Source organism: Telopea speciosissima, chromosome 1, assembly GCF_018873765.1.
Source record: "Telopea speciosissima isolate NSW1024214 ecotype Mountain lineage chromosome 1, Tspe_v1, whole genome shotgun sequence".
In the NCBI taxonomy this organism is placed as follows: domain Eukaryota; kingdom Viridiplantae; phylum Streptophyta; class Magnoliopsida; order Proteales; family Proteaceae; genus Telopea; species Telopea speciosissima.
Genome location: NC_057916.1, coordinates 30,893,981 through 30,909,799, shown reverse-complemented (window position 1 = coordinate 30,909,799; position 15,819 = coordinate 30,893,981). Strand labels below are relative to the sequence as shown.

At 41.9% G+C, this 15,819-nt stretch overlaps 1 protein-coding gene across 2 annotated transcripts in view; it reads left to right on the top strand.

The window, feature by feature from the left end:
• Window positions 1–900: 900 nt before the first annotated feature.
• The window catches only part of LOC122664841 (protein EIN4-like), a 32,659-nt gene continuing 17,740 nt past the window's right edge, over window positions 901–15,819 (top strand). Inside the window, exons 1-3 of one of the 2 annotated variants that reach the window (XM_043860854.1) lie at window positions 901–1,173; window positions 1,675–3,541; window positions 4,597–5,450. In XM_043860854.1, coding sequence (XP_043716789.1) covers window positions 1,796–3,541; window positions 4,597–5,133 — 2,283 coding nt within the window. In that variant the 5' untranslated portion in view covers window positions 901–1,173; window positions 1,675–1,795 and the 3' untranslated portion in view covers window positions 5,134–5,450. Of the gene's footprint in view, window positions 1,174–1,641; window positions 3,542–4,596; window positions 5,451–15,819 lie in introns of those variants that run through there. The other variant, XM_043860862.1, reaches the window with a different exon arrangement.

The following is a 15,819-nucleotide window of genomic DNA, read 5'->3' as shown; positions in this document are numbered from 1 at the left end:
TGAAACTCGGTTAGAATGCAACTTGCTAACATTTTTAAAACTTCGACTCTATCTTTCTGACACGTGTGACGTTAATTTTCCTCGATGCAATACATTACGACCACGAAGGAGAGAAAGAGTCGAAGAAGAAAAAAGCAAAAGTAACGTCTCGAGACGGCGAAAATAAATTGAAAGTACTTATTTATTCGCTTTCATAACCATAAATTAAAATAAATATTCTTTTATTTTTTTTTCACTATCTATGGTTCTGAGCCCCGTCTGACGAGGGACGAGAAAGAGGAAGGGGGAAGAGCGTCTAGGTTCTCTTCATGTATCCAAGTGGGTCCTACTAGAGTAGGTCCCACAGCATTAAGAATAATGCCTTTTCCACTTTCGTTTTCTCTCTCTTTTGCTCTTTCCTTGTGTTTCCTTCGCTTCCTCGTTCACAGTTTTTCTTCATCTTTTTTTTTTTGTTTTGTTAGTTTCTCTGAATAAATGAATAATAACCAGACCAGAACCAGAATCTAGAGACAGCACAACACACAGCAGCGACATCACAATGCTCTCAAAAGCTATTTTTCTTCGTCTCCTTTGAAGCTTCATGTCCTCGACCCTCAAAGTAAAAATTTGAAAAACCCAAATCCAGTAAAAGGGTCGGGGGAATCAAATATATTGAATATACTTTCTTTCTTTGCTTACAAATCCAACACAAAGTCACAAACCCAGAAGCCGAAACCGAAATCGCTTCTCCCCCGCTCTGCAGAGAGGCTTCAGCTGCTTTCACGGTGCGAGATGGCCGGTTTCCTGTTCTGAAAACCGGGTTTCCTGTTCTGAAAACCGGGTTTCCTTGGTGGGTTCCTCGAGACTGGTTTTCTGGAAGGAGGGTTTTTTTTTAATATTTATATAAACTTCCCCCAACCCTCTTGGTGGAATAGGAAGGGGGAGAAGGCGTGGAGTTGTTGCTTGTTTATGAATGGGAAGGAGGTGGTTGGTGGTGGTAGTTTTCTGAAACTAAAAGTTTTGAAGATTAGATGGATAAAAGGGAGGTGGTGGCGGTGGGATTACGAAAACGTCAAATTAGTCAGTTTTGGAATTTGGAACCCTCAAGTGTCAAGGTGGGCTGGCCAAGTAATGGAAGGACTAAGGAGGATAGGATCTGATCGTGTGTTTGCTTGTTTTTTCTAAGGAGATTAGGTACTGCTTCTACTTTCTCTGCATTTCTGGATTCTGTTTTTTAAAAGCTCTGAGATTTGCAATTCTTTAAACCTTCGTTTTTTGTTCTTAATTTCATTTTTGTTGCTTTGATTTGTGAGTGGAGGAGATTTTCTTTTTTTTACACACGAATGCATTTGTGAAAAGGACGGGAAACGGAGAACAATTTTTTTTTTTTTTGGGAGTGGGAGGGGGGGGGGGGGGAAGAATTAGGAACCCATATGTGAGAAAGACGGCAGAGGAAAGGATTTTTTTTTTGTTTTTTTGGAGGGTGGGGGGGCTGGGTTTGGAGGAAATTTGGAACGAGGAAATCATCAAAATATGAAAATTATCGAATTTGATGTTTTGGGCTTTCCAGAGAGAGGAATGGAGGGATTGGAGGTTTGGATCTTACATTAATTTTCTTAGATCTCAAAATCTAAGACGTGGGATTCTTTGCATTCTAATGGCTTTTCGGTTTTATTTGTGGCATTTTTGGTACAGGGAATGGATCTGCAAGCGTGGTTCTAAGTATCTAGCATTTTAATCCTGTTTCCTGTATCGTGTAGTTCTTGAAAGATCAGACTTTATTCATAAATGGCTTGAAGCAGCATCCTTAGATGCAATGTTAAAAGCGGTAGCTCGTGGGCTGTTGATTTCTTCTTTCGTCCTCTCTGTTTCCGCCATTGAGAGTGGGTACGGCCGCTGTAACTGCGATGAAGAAGGCTTCTGGAGTGTGGAGAACATCCTAGAATGCCAGAGAGTGAGTGATTTCCTGATCGCTGTGGCCTACTTTTCCATCCCTATTGAGCTCCTTTACTTCGTTAGCTGCTCCAACGTCCCCTTCAAATGGGTACTTTTTCAGTTCATCGCCTTCATTGTCCTCTGTGGGCTGACCCATTTGCTCAATGGCTGGACTTATGCTCCACACTCATTCCAGCTGATGCTGGCCCTCACGGTAGCCAAATTCCTCACTGCTGTGGTCTCCTGTGCCACTGCCATAACCCTTATAACCCTTATCCCTCTGCTCCTCAAAGTAAAGGTCAGAGAGCTATTCTTAAAGAAGAAGGCTTGGGAGCTCGATAGAGAGGTTGGAATGATGAAGAAGCAGAAGGAAGCAAGTTGGCATGTCCGAATGCTGACCCACGAGATAAGGAAGTCACTTGATAGGCATACGATATTGTACACCACTCTGGTTGAGCTTTCTAAGACTTTGGACCTGCAGAATTGTGCAGTATGGATGCCCAATGAGAACAAAACGGAAATGTTCCTCACTCATGAGTTGAAGGGATCTTCCAATTCCTACTGTAACTCTATACCAGTCTGTGATCTGGACATCCAAAAGGTCAAGGAGAGTAAGGGAGTGAAGATCCTCGGGGCTGACTCGGCCCTTGGGATGGCGAGCAGTGGTGGTTCTGGTGAGCCGCCGGGGGCAGTTGCGGCAATACGGATGCCAATGCTGAGGGTATCAAACTTCAAAGGGGGTACACCGGAGTTAATTCAGCAGTGTTATGCAGTACTGGTTTTGGTTCTTCCAAATACACCAGCTAGAGTTTGGAGTTTCCATGAACTGGAGATAGTTGAGGTGGTTGCTGATCAGGTAGCTGTTGCGCTCTCCCATGCTGCGGTTTTAGAAGAATCTCAACTTATGAGAGAGAAACTGGTGGAGCAAAACCGGGCACTGCAACTGGCTAGGAAGAATGCTATGATGGCGAGCCAAGCAAGGAACTCGTTCCAGAAGGTGATGAGCCATGGCATGAGGAGGCCAATGCACTCAATCTTGGGTCTACTTTCTATGATTCAGCATGATAATATGAATAGTGAACAACAGATCATCGTTGAAGCAATGATGAAGACCAGCAGTGTTCTGTCGACTTTGATAAATGATGTCATGGAGATCTCAAATACAGATAGGGGAAGGTTTCCATTAGAAATGAGATCTTTCCGGCTACATCCGATGGTGAAGGAAGCAGCTTGCCTTGCCAAGTGTCTCTGTGTTTGTAAAGGTCTTGATTTCTGCATTGAGGTTGAGAACTCGGTGCCTGACTGGGTCCTGGGTGATGATAGAAGAATTTTTCAGGTGATTCTGCATATGTTTGGGAATCTTTTGGGTGGGTGTCATGGAGGAGAATCTATAACCTTCCGGGTCCTTTCGGAGATTGGAAATGCAGGAAGTAATGAGAAACAGTGGGCTATTTGGAGACCAGATTCATCAGATGGGTACGCTTTTATAAAGTTTGAAATTGGGATTGACAATGGTTGTTCTCAATCAGAAGGCTCAGTTTCAATGATGCAGCTTGCAAATAGGAGACACAACAGTGAGGGGATTGAAGGAGGCCTTAGTTTCAGCATGTGCAAAAAACTTGTCCAGGTAAGAATTCTTGATAGTTTTGGTAATATTTCTAATTTTTTTTCCTTTTCACCTAGGGTTGCATAAATTGTGTTAGAAAGTTGGGAAGTTATGCTGCTAATAAGTCGGATGAATAAATTTTGTGAGTACATCATTTGAGCAGCCAATAACCATTTTTCTTCCTCTAAAACTTACCAAAAAATTTATAAAACTTATGGTTCATCTAGTCATCTCTATGATTTTGGATTATGAATTGATCAAGTTGGGTGCACACTTCTTTTAATGTATTGTAAATAAAATGTGTGTTTAAAACTATTATGGAGACTGGAATTAGACTTGCAAAAATTGGAGTTGTGCTGCTTCTATGATCCAGGAAACGACATTATCCATATTTGCTGAAATAGGGTGACATGTATTTGACATCCCAAATCATATCAATTCCTAGAAACCCCCACCCCACCCCAGAAAAAAAAATCCAAGTCATACCCAGTGGAGGTACTTGGCTAATAAAATCAGCTAAGTATCTTCATTCTTATAGGATTCAGATATGTTGCGACGATTAACATTTGACCTATGAAAAGCATATCATGGAGCCTACTACATCTGGATTCTTTGGTAAAACCATCTTTGCTCTTTCCAAAATTATCGTTTGTCCATTAGGTTGCAACTGGCCGACCTTAAGGATCACTTGTGTTTCTGCATTTTTTAACCAACAGAGAATTCCTTGCTTATTCAAAGTTTTTACTGGAAAACAAGCTGTTAATCACTGTTAATCATCAATAGATTGTATACCTAAAGCAGCCAATCCAACTTTAACTCATGAAAGTCTTATCTCAACTACCTAATTTGTGAAGATATATGTGATATATTTCCTAGTTATGGATTTGAATTTTTTAGTGCAGCAGTGACCAGCGAGATTTGCTTATGTTGGAAACTAACCTCCACCTCTTTTTTTTTTTTTTTTTTTCTGTTTATAATTTTAATGAAGAACCTGTGTTTCCTGAGCCATGGCCCAGGAATTCATTGCAGTTTATATTTTATTATTTGTTTCACTTAACCTTTGTGATAATATGCAGATGATGCATGGCAACATCTGGGTTATCCCAAGCACTCGAGGTCTTGCACAAAGCATGACACTCATCCTTAAGTTACAGAGACAAAGTCCAGTTGGGAGGGGAGTCTTTGAACCACAAGGATCGTCAGAGCATATATTTTCAGATTTCAGAGGTCTTCAAGTTTTATTGGCTGATGATGATGATGTAAACAGGGCTGTGACTAAGAAGATTCTTGAGAAGCTCAGTTGCCGTGTGTCTGCTGTATCATCAGGGTTTGACTGCCTGAGTGCTCTCGGTCCCTCTGGGACTAGATTTGAAATTGTTATTTTGGATCTCCACATGCCTGATATGGATGGGTTTGATGTTGCGATGAGGATTCGAAAGTTCCGAAGCCGGAATTGGCCATTGATTGTAGCACTGACTGCTAGTGCCGATGAAGGTTTGTGGGAAAGATGCCTGCAAGTTGGGATGAATGGTATGATTCGAAAACCAGTTCTGCTACAAGGATTTGCAGATGAGCTGCAGAGAATCCTGCAACAGGCAAGCAAAGGTGTGTGAAGAAGTTGCAAGTTAAAATATTCACATCAAGCACTCAATATTCTTACCAACCTTGTGGCTGTGGGGTTCTTTACCAAATAAACGAACAACCATGATCAGCTTCAGTTCCCTAGAGATTCAGGATGCATAGGGGATGTTACACTCACAAGGTTCATACTCAAAATTGTATACAAAAAATTAGGTCTTTTGCTTTGCCCCGCCAATTTCTCATATTGAGTTTCATAATAACCTTAAGGGCAAATCAACATTTTACTAACAATTAAATGGAAATTATTGATATACCCATCCATTTAAAAGTGCGAATGTGCTGTATAAAATTAGCGATACAAATTTGTGATTAAATCAGATGAGGGAGCATTTTGGAGATTGCAAATCTATAGTTGAATGGGTGGATTTATTGAATGGCATGAAGAGTAGTCTAATGTAAATACAGGCATGGAGTCGATAAGTGTTGTAGACGCATGTAAGAAACCGGTTGAGGTGAGCCATTTGATTGAGGGGCAACACATGATTCTTGAAATTTGTTTAATAACATAAGCTAGAGACTAAGAATGCCTTCTGAAAATGAAATCATTGCAAGCCTGCCAAATATACAATGCAATGAAGCTGAAAAAAGAGACGGTAGTCTCACAATAAATTCTCTCCCCATGAGTCCCCAAAGTTACCCAATTTTGAATTCAAGACATAGACTGGTGTATCCGAGTATAGGATAGAGTGCTATCAAACCACACTGCCCTTGCAAATGAGTAAGCAAGAAGAACATGATCTATTGTTTCCATAATTTCTCCATATCGTGTACACTCTGTCCCCAAAGGGACCTTTCGATGAGATAAAGCTGTTGTTGTTGCTAGTCCATCTGCACATGCAAGCCAAAAAGTAAGATCTAATCTTTGAAAGAATTTGACAAATTCAAATTTGCTTCCACACCGTGGATGACACTACATAATTAATGGTAAAATCTAGTCTTATTTTTAAATTTGATTCAGCTCTATCATTTTTGTTATGATACTTAATTGTCAGGGGCGAGTGAGGGATGGAGCATAAGCGAAACTCGTAAGTACTTGATTTTAGTGAGAAACCATCTAGAACCTTTTTCATTCAAATTTTGAGTCATTTTAAATACACTATATTGAACCTTCTTTTTTTTTATTTTTTTTATCATTCTTGTTTTAATTAAGGATGTATATTGCTGTAGGTGAATATAGAAATTGTAATCTTATTTTTTAACCCCTTGTTTTATTTTCAAAAAATTTATTTAGTGACAAGATAAATCCTATCATTTCATGTATAAAGTATAAATTGCGTAAAATGAGTTTTAACTTTTTAAAATCTTTTTTTTTTATCCCACATTAAGTATTACATTAAATAAATTTAAAAAAAAAAAAAAAAAAGATACAATCTTGTTGTAACCAACCATAGTGCTCAACAAGATTTTTTCCTTTAATTAATTATAATTCTATTTGACCGAGATATGAGAACTGTCACCTATTTTGTACAAATTAGGAAAGGTTGCTTTCCATTTCCATTATGCATTGGAATTGGGTAGGGTTGTAGGTCAAATTGGACCTTTCTTTGCAAAACACCTTAAGAGACTTTTATTTGGGGTGTTTGGTCATAAGGTCAATTGAAAATGTATATATTTTTTTTCTTACGGTTGGGAATTAACATTTCAAGATGGGCTAGCTTTACACGTTATTTTTTTAGTATTGACTATTGACTTGAAGCTGAAAGACCCAAAAGCTATGACATATATATATCCTTTCGTATTCTGTAAACTTCTTTACATTATTATCTACATTCTTTGAATCCACCACCTCAAATTGATAACTGATGATCACCCTCACTTTAAGAGCACAATAAAATGATCAAATTACCCATCTTTAAATGTTTTTGAAGATTGTTTTCTTTACATTATCATCTTGAATGCCTTCATAAGTTATAACCAACATTTGCCGACATCGATGGCATCTATGAGTTGAAGATGCGTAGACGTGCAAGAGTTGTAAGGGCTCGAAAGATGTCCGAATGGATCGAACCTAATTTCTAATCAAGAGAATGTGAGATTTTTCTAAAGCTTCGATTGTTCCAAGGACTTTTAATTGTAAAAAATTGCAATGCCAAAAAGAAGAATTTTGAAATCAAATTACTTATTTGCAGTAACGTATCTATTGAAGTCTTTACAAGTCACCAACTCCGAACTGGTAAGGCTTACAATTTGGTATTTAATTTACATTAACACTAAAACTACTCTAGGATCAAATTGCTCACTTGGCAGTAATGAATTTGTTGAAGCTTTTACAATTCTATCAATCACAAATTGTTAAAGCTTATAACTTGATACTAATGGATGTCTTTTGAAACACGGACCAAAAGACATATTGCTAAAATTATTCTCTAACAAGATCTAAATCTAATAGTCTACATCTAAAAAACTAAAGAAAAAGATAAAAGATAAAATAACAAAATTGTTGTGTTGATTTGGGGATCCATTCTTCATAGCCAACTTTCCTTTTATAGTTGATGTTGGTAATCTCTTATAGGTCCAGGATCTCCCATCTTCTTCACCAGTTGTAACCAACTTTGGGTCCATCGTTACGGTTAGTTAGAGTAACTATCCATGCAGACTGATGGGTTAGTATTTTGATTCCCGATTGACCGAAGATAAGCATGAATAGTGTTTCGGTCTAGATAACCGAAAATAGGGTGTAAAAATAAGTTTCTTCTTATGCAGACTATCAGAAAAATAATATATTATTTGAAATTTATAAGGGAAGAAATAAAAAGGGGGGGGGGGGGGGGGGGGGGGGGGGGGGGGGGGGGGGGGGGGGGGGGGGGGGGGGGGTTTGGGGGGGGGGGGGGGGGGGGGGGGGGGGGGGGGGGGGGGGGGGGGGGGGGGGGGGGGGGGGGGGGGGGGGGGGGGGGGGGGGGGGGGGGGGGGGGGGGGGGGGGGGGGGGGGGGGGGGGGGGGGGGGGGGGGGGGGGGGGGGGGGGGGGGGGGGGGGGGGGGGGGGGGGGGGGGGGGGGGGGGGGGGGGGGGGGGGGGGGGGGGGGGGGGGGGGGGGGGGGGGGGGGGGGGGGGGGGGGGGGGGGGGGGGGGGGGGGGGGGGGGGGGGGGGGGGGGGGGGGGGGGGGGGGGGGGGGGGGGGGGGGGGGGGGGGGGGGGGGGGGGGGGGGGGGGGGGGGGGGGGGGGGGGGGGGGGGGGGGGGGGGGGGGGGGGGGGGGGGGGGGGGGGGGGGGGGGGGGGGGGGGGGGGGGGGGGGGGGGGGGGGGGGGGGGGGGGGGGGGGGGGGGGGGGGGGGGGGGGGGGGGGGGGGGGGGGGGGGGGGGGGAGGAGGAGAGATGTTGCCAAGAGTAACCAGTAATCCCTTAGAACCTCCTGAGAGAATTCCCAACATTAACTAAAAGCAACAAATCCACCAATGTATTACATAAAAAAAAAAACATACTATTCTTCATGAAGTTGTTATTAGATTCATATTGGTTTACATTGGTGTTCATGGGGGTATTGCAACTTAAATATAGAAGAGCCTAGATTGCTTTTGATGTAAGTAGTATATACTTATAAGGTTGTCAAAACCTAAACCAAATCGGTAAAATCGGCCAGGCCCAATTCGATTGAGTCCGATCCAAAATGAATCGATACTTGATCGGTTCGGCTTCAGATTTCGGGTTAGAGCACAATACAGTTTTAGCTCGGTTCGGGCTAAACCAATTGGCCTGCCCGATAGGACCAAACCGGTAAAACCAACTCCCAAAGCCTAAAAACTCTACCTAATCCCTACCCAAAACAGTCTATACCTAGGTTTCAAATTGAACCAAACTGAATTGAAACTGGTATCACAAACTGAGCTAAAATCGAAAAGTCCTTATTGGTTTGATTTCGATTTCCCTTGAACTCACACTGAAACCGAAAAAACCAAACCCAAACCAACCCTCCCGATTGACACCCCTACTATATAGTTTAATTAGGTGGAAGAAAAGAAGATGCCATTTAAAACACTAGATCTATATGTCTTACCATTAATGGGGTACAAGTGTTCAACCTCTGCAAGTGGATGATTTTGTTTTCTCCAGATCCAAAAAGGAGGGAATGAAGCTTTTCTGCATATTTGAGGGAGAAGCCGGAAAGGGTATTTCAGGCTATGTGCTGCAGCCCATACATTGCATGTGGTGAAGATATTTATATGCGGCTCTATCACCATGGATTGTCCATGGAAGAACCAGACAACCAGTTATGGCTCTACCCATTACAACTAAATAAGGTCTTAATTTGTTTGGATTTGATGTTGACAGATGGGAATATGATGGGCTTTGAGAATTTCATCAAAAAAGTAGTACGTGACACCTTTACTTTACTACACGGACCCCTTTAATTTTCAACTTTTAATAATAAGAGATGTTATGCGTGTTTTGAATTCTTGTACTTGTTTCGAAGTTTGTATCGCTCTAACATTTTTTGTGGCAATTCAAAACGAAGACCATGTGGTATGGTAAATTTTAGTGGCAATTCAAAACGAAGACCCTGTGGTATGGTACGACCCAGTTGATCTTTCCGAAAAACCCTAATCGGCCTGAAAATTATCAAATATCAAATTTCTTTTTTTACATAAATGAGAATCAGATCAATTATTAGAATAGCGGAAGACTTATAATAAATACTGTTGATCCTCATTTAGGGAATAACTACAATGGTAATAAATACATAAGGTGAATTATCCTTGAATTTAAAAGTTAATACAATTGACATTGTTTGATAAATATAGAGAAAGGAATGAAACATACATCCAACAATATAATATCGAAAGCAACAAGGAGTAAAGATAAGCATCAATGGTCGTAGACCAACTTTCGCATCAACATCTCTTACCGAGTCCTTCATCATCCACCGGTACCATACAACCTGCATCACAATCTAAAAAGAAGGGTTCCCCGAGGGGTGAATTTCCACTAGCCCAATGAGCAGAAAATTGAATCCACACACACAACAAATATAGAACTGCAAGCCGAACCTAATGAGCAAACATCCTTGACGTCCCATACCACCAATGATGATTTACACATCAGATCCTATTTACAGTCATGTAACAAACACAACAATATGATATGTAATATGAATAATGAATAATGATTATGATGAGATATAATGTATGCATGAATGCTATGCTGTGTAGAGTAATTGAATTGTATCCCTGGTACCGGAACACACTCTCGATCCCCAACGATATACCCCTAACTGCATCAGTGGAAGTCTGCCGATCCCAGAACACACCATTGGTCTCCCAGTAAGCCTCCGATAATCCTAAGCCACTGTACCAAAATATACCCTTGATCCTCGGGCTGGATTATCAATAAGGTGATACGGCGTAGGAACTTACACATCTACCTTCCGTATCCCTTTAACACAAATATCAAATCAAATATGCAATATATTATATAAAACTATCGTATCGAGAGGTATTCCGGGTGCATCAACATCCCATACCATCTAGTACCCGGGTACCAGCACGACACAACACATGATAAGCCAAATATAATATATGAAGAAAGATATTAAACAAACCACAGTATCATCTCATACAATTTCAACCACGTTTGTAACACATAGTCATTAATTATCACACATATGAACACATTCATAGATAACCAGTACAAACATGTATTTATGCATGAAGTGCATCACATAACATGAATGCATCAAGCACAATATTTAAACATAGAAACACTCAAAATAAAACAAGATCCAATCCCCACTCATAATATAGTTCGTGTTTCGTTGATTTGATTTGTCGTTCGATGACTGCTAAGTGCTTCTCCTCACACAATTAATAAAGCTTAGGATAGTGTAGAAGAGTGTTAGAAAGGATGGGGGAAAATCCCTTAGGGGAAACCCCATAAATTACACAATCCGTAGGCCTTTAGGGCATCATCGGATGCAAGCTCGGTTGTAGGCAGAGCCTTGCATCCGCCCTTGCATTCGATCAAGGCATGATACGATTTTGAGGGTGTTCTTTGACCCAATTTGTCCCACTTGGATCTTTAAGTCCCAAGGACAAGGGAAGGGTGTCCTAGGGTCCACTAGGGTCTGGTTACATCATTTAATTCATTGGGTCTAGAGAACTCAAGGGATTGAACTCCCAAAGGTCACATTATAGGGTTTTGAGTAATGAAATTCAAACTCAGCAATAAGGTTGTAAGGAGGGGTTCTAGGATTATACTTAGAGGCAATGCCTCATTAATGAGGTCTAACACTAAACCAAGGTCACCCCTTAGGTTCCAAGTGGAACCTCAAGGTCCAACTTCAAACTCCAAAGTTCCCAACCCAAAACTAATGAGGGAAAGGGATTTTAAGGATATCAATGGTAAGCCTTGGCACCATAATAGATTATTTAATTAGTATAATTAGGGGCATCTTAGGTTGTAGTTAAACTCCCCATTAAACCCTAATAAGTTCTACTTCAATAGCCATGAAGTAGGTAAGGTCACCGACATAAAACTTAAGTTATAAAGTTGCTGTCTAAACACATCAGTCAGGTTTGAATCAACATTCAAGGATCACACACTCATATTGGGTCTAAGGTTTCTTTACAATAATTGTAGCCCTTTGAGTCTAGTTTATAACGCAAGTTGAATCATATTAATACAATATGCGTAGATCAAGTTATGGTCAAAACAGTGGGTCAAGGTCAAATATCAGCAGTTCTAAGAACGGGCGGTTTTATGGGTGGTTTTTCTCAGAACATGAAACCGCACGTAAATCCGACTTTAACAGGGGCTCAGGAAGGGTTCTTCTAGGTGCGGTTTTACATGTGGTTTTACCTTAGATGTGAAACCGCAGGTAAAACTGACTTCAACAGAGAGCTTCTTAAGAGATGATCTCAGGGTGGTTGCAGGGGTGGTTTCTCGTAGGTCTTAAAACCGCAGGTAAAACCACCTGCTTTCAAACTCCAAAATCAAAGAATTCTTCACCAAGGCTTCCATTTCCAAGTAGATTGGAGGAAATGAAACACCAAGAATGCTTTCTCCTTGGCACATTAGGTCCTAAGGCCCCATTAGGCCTATGCAACCCATTGATTCAATAAAGGAAAGTAAGGAGAACCTCATTTAGGGCATAATAAGGTAGAAACCCTATGTCTATTGATGGGGATGGGATTGGGAGCTTTGAGGTTAGCCAATGGAGTCAAATAGCTCCACAAAATCAAGGCCATGAGTTTTCATCGATTCTTGGGTCTCAAGACAAACCCTAGACCGATTCTCCACCATCTCCCAACCCCAAAAAACCAAATAAAGAAGGAAGGGAGGGCCTTAAAGGCTTACCTACCTCAAGGAAGTAGCACCCACGTTGAGGCTCCAAGAAGCAAGATCCTCAAGCCTCCCTAACAAGCTCCTCCACACCTCTTCTCCTTTCTCTTCTTCCTCTACGGTTTAGGTTTGGTGAGAAAAGTAAAGAGAAACAAATGCATTTAGTTCTTAATAGGCAAAAGTGACCTTAGGACCTGTTTGGTTGGGTAACACTAGAATAGAAACCCATTCTTAGCTCATTAAGACAAATGGGCCTAATGGGCTAAATGGTTCATGAGAGCTAAATGGGTTCTTAAGTTAAATGGTCACTTAAGCCCAATGGGCCTCTCAAGATAAATGGGTCTGCCCACAGGTTTCAAACAGAAAAGAATCCACTTGGGGATGGGTTCATCCACCATTGGGTTATAAGCCCATCACATGCTTCCTTAAATAAGTGGGACCCACAATTGAAGTATTCCCTATTCAACCATAATAGCTCGGGTGGTTCAAACCCCGACCCGTACTTCGAGGACACCGAAGGGAGGGGTAAGTAATTAAATTAAAGGTTAGAACTTACATCTCCCTAGTCATGGTTTGTCACCCATGACCCGAACAGTCTCGCCACGGCAGTGTCAAGCTCATCACTGAATGAGGTGTCCAAGTGAGGCGACGCTCCGGGGTATACTCTCTGGTACTCTTCACTTCCCGAACTAGTACTTGGAGGAAAATCAACGAAGTCGCCGTCAACGAATTTCCCCCTCCGTCAGTTGAGGAATCTTTCCTCCACAAGTAAGCCCGTACTGTGGTCAATGATTTTGTAGCTGGGTTTGACCATCATGGAGAACAGGTCACCAGCATACATGATAGCGGTATCTACACGTCACGAGAAAGAAATAATATTTAATTATATTCTCGGGGTGCGGGTATAACACATAGGGGCAGCCGATTGGATCAGTTGGGTTAGCCACTTAAGGAGGTGGCCTTTCCTCAATAGGTTTCTACTCTCTCTGTGATTCCTATTTAGAGTGAGACACTGTGAGGAGGTGGGGACTGGTTATGTATATACACATGCAATCAGGTCACTTCTAACCTTAATGCCATTGTTGAGATTCTAGTCTCCCTCTCTCTCTCTCAGTCTTGTTCATTAAGTTACTACTGTGTATTATGTAGGATTCCATTTGTTCCCAAGGATTTGCGGTATGGAGTTCTCCGTGGAGAACTCTTTCGAGATATCTAAAGATTGTAAAAGATCATTCGACTTTGTAAAGTTTATAACCAAATCCGTACGAGATCCTTCTACTGCGTTCTCATCTCCATTTAGGTAACTCCCTAACAGGTGATGATTTGTTTACAGTAGCAATGGAGGTTACTAGGGTAATTGGAAATTCTAACCACCTAGCGGCGTGAAGAAGAGAGCTTGTATCCTTTCTCTATTAGTAGTGTTGCGTGTGAAAACCTCCATCGTCCGATTCGCCCATGGATGAGCTTGCAAAAATCGAGTGAGTGCAAGAGAGCCGGTGTGGCTCCGACCAAAGACTCTCCGACGCTCAAGTCAGGTCTCCAGTGCAACAACGTAACAGCTAATAAAAAGTGAGATGAGCGTTTGAGCTCATACCTGAGTGTTTATAGAATGAGGTGAGGCGGTTGGAGGAGTCCTTGTATGGTAAGAGTCCTCTGTTGGTAGGGCTCTTCCGCACAGGGTGGAGTGGAGAGTTATTTTCGGGGTCGGACTCTCACTAAGGTAAGAGTCCTTATTGGAGTGTGATTTGGTATCGTGATGGGGTCGTGGCTCGATCCTTATCCCGCGACACTCGGACGGTGCTAACGTGGCACCGTGATCCCCGGTGGGACGTTATGGTAGCTTCTGTGGAGGAGGGCTCGGCTTCGGTGCTCAGCCTCGGACGGCCGTAGTCGAGGTGCTTGGCCTCTGGCCGTGGCCTCGGTGCTCGGCCTCCGACAGCCGTGGCCTCGATGCTCGGCCTCCGATTGTCGTGGCCTCGGTGCTCGGCCTCCGACTGCCGTGGCCTCGGCATATGTGGCTGGGAGTTTCCCCCGGCCACGCTGGAGCTCGATCAAATCATAACAGCTGACCTTGGGCCAACCTGTATGGACTCGGCTCATGGCTCGGCTGGCTTGAGCCTCGGCCATGCCGAGGAGATCATTTACTCGCTTTGAACAAGGTATGGCGCCGCGCACCGGGTGCTTGGCCTGGTCCTCGGCGGGCTGAGCGGTCGGCCTATGCACTCGGCCAGGTCGAAAATGAAGTGTTGCTTCCTTTCGGGTGAACGGTTTGGCCAGGTCTGGGTCGTGCTCGGCTCGGCCAAAGGCCTCGGTCTCAACACATCCATGTGGCGACCTCCGGTTGGTTGGGTGATTTATAACTCATCAAGTAGTGATACTGCTCTCTTCACTCCATGGGCGTAAGAACTTGCTGAACCATATATTTTTTCTACGTCGTTGTATTTTCTGCATTATGTATAGATTTTTGTTTTCTACACGGCCACGCTTGCATACTACTCATCCTTTTTTTTACAAACCATGAAGATATCAATTTTTATAAAAAATGATAAAGAAGATATCAATTCTCATTAAAAAAAAATGGTCAAAGATTGGATATGTTTGAAAGTAAACCATACAATCTATATATTTTTTGGGTCTAAAAGAACACTAAAATCTTGAGAGACCCTTCTTTTGTCTCCATCTCAAATCCTTGGAGATTGCCGAACACTCTTTTTGCTGCAAGAACCAGTCCTTGGACCTAAAAACTCATAAAATTAATGTTAAGATTAATTAAGAAAGAAACATTAGTCGCAATTGCATGTTTTTTAGAGATCGAGTATCCAGCACAGATATTTCAATGGATGCCTTTTGGACCACATGACCTATTCCATTAGAATGACAAGTGATGCTCTTGTAAACAAAACTCATAATATTTTAAGCTTAATTAGGTTCTCTTTCTTTTTAATATTCTTCCCTTTACACTTAATTAAAATCCATTAGGACTTGAGTTAGTGGTTGCCCAAGACTTTTAAGTTCTAATCTATTACAGATATAATAAACTAAGAATCTATGAAAAGGTCCAAAACCCGAACTTGACTAGGTTCATAGTCTAATCTCATGCTTTTTGTAGAAGTTAACTCAAATTACGAGTTAATTTTGAACCTGTAATGCTTTAGGAATATTTTAAGCGGTTCTGATGATGCAATCCAAAGCCACAATTTGCATACTAAAATTAGCTGTTTCTTTTGCTAGAAAATTTTAAGCAAACTAATATCTGTAGGGCATGGAGGGAATTTCAAAATGGCTCCCAAGGTAGGGAAGGCTTTCTATACTTATGGTCTTAAGCAGTTCTGTTTGGTTTGTTATCGGAAAGGGTGGTTCATCTAATAGCTTTAAACACTTTAGTA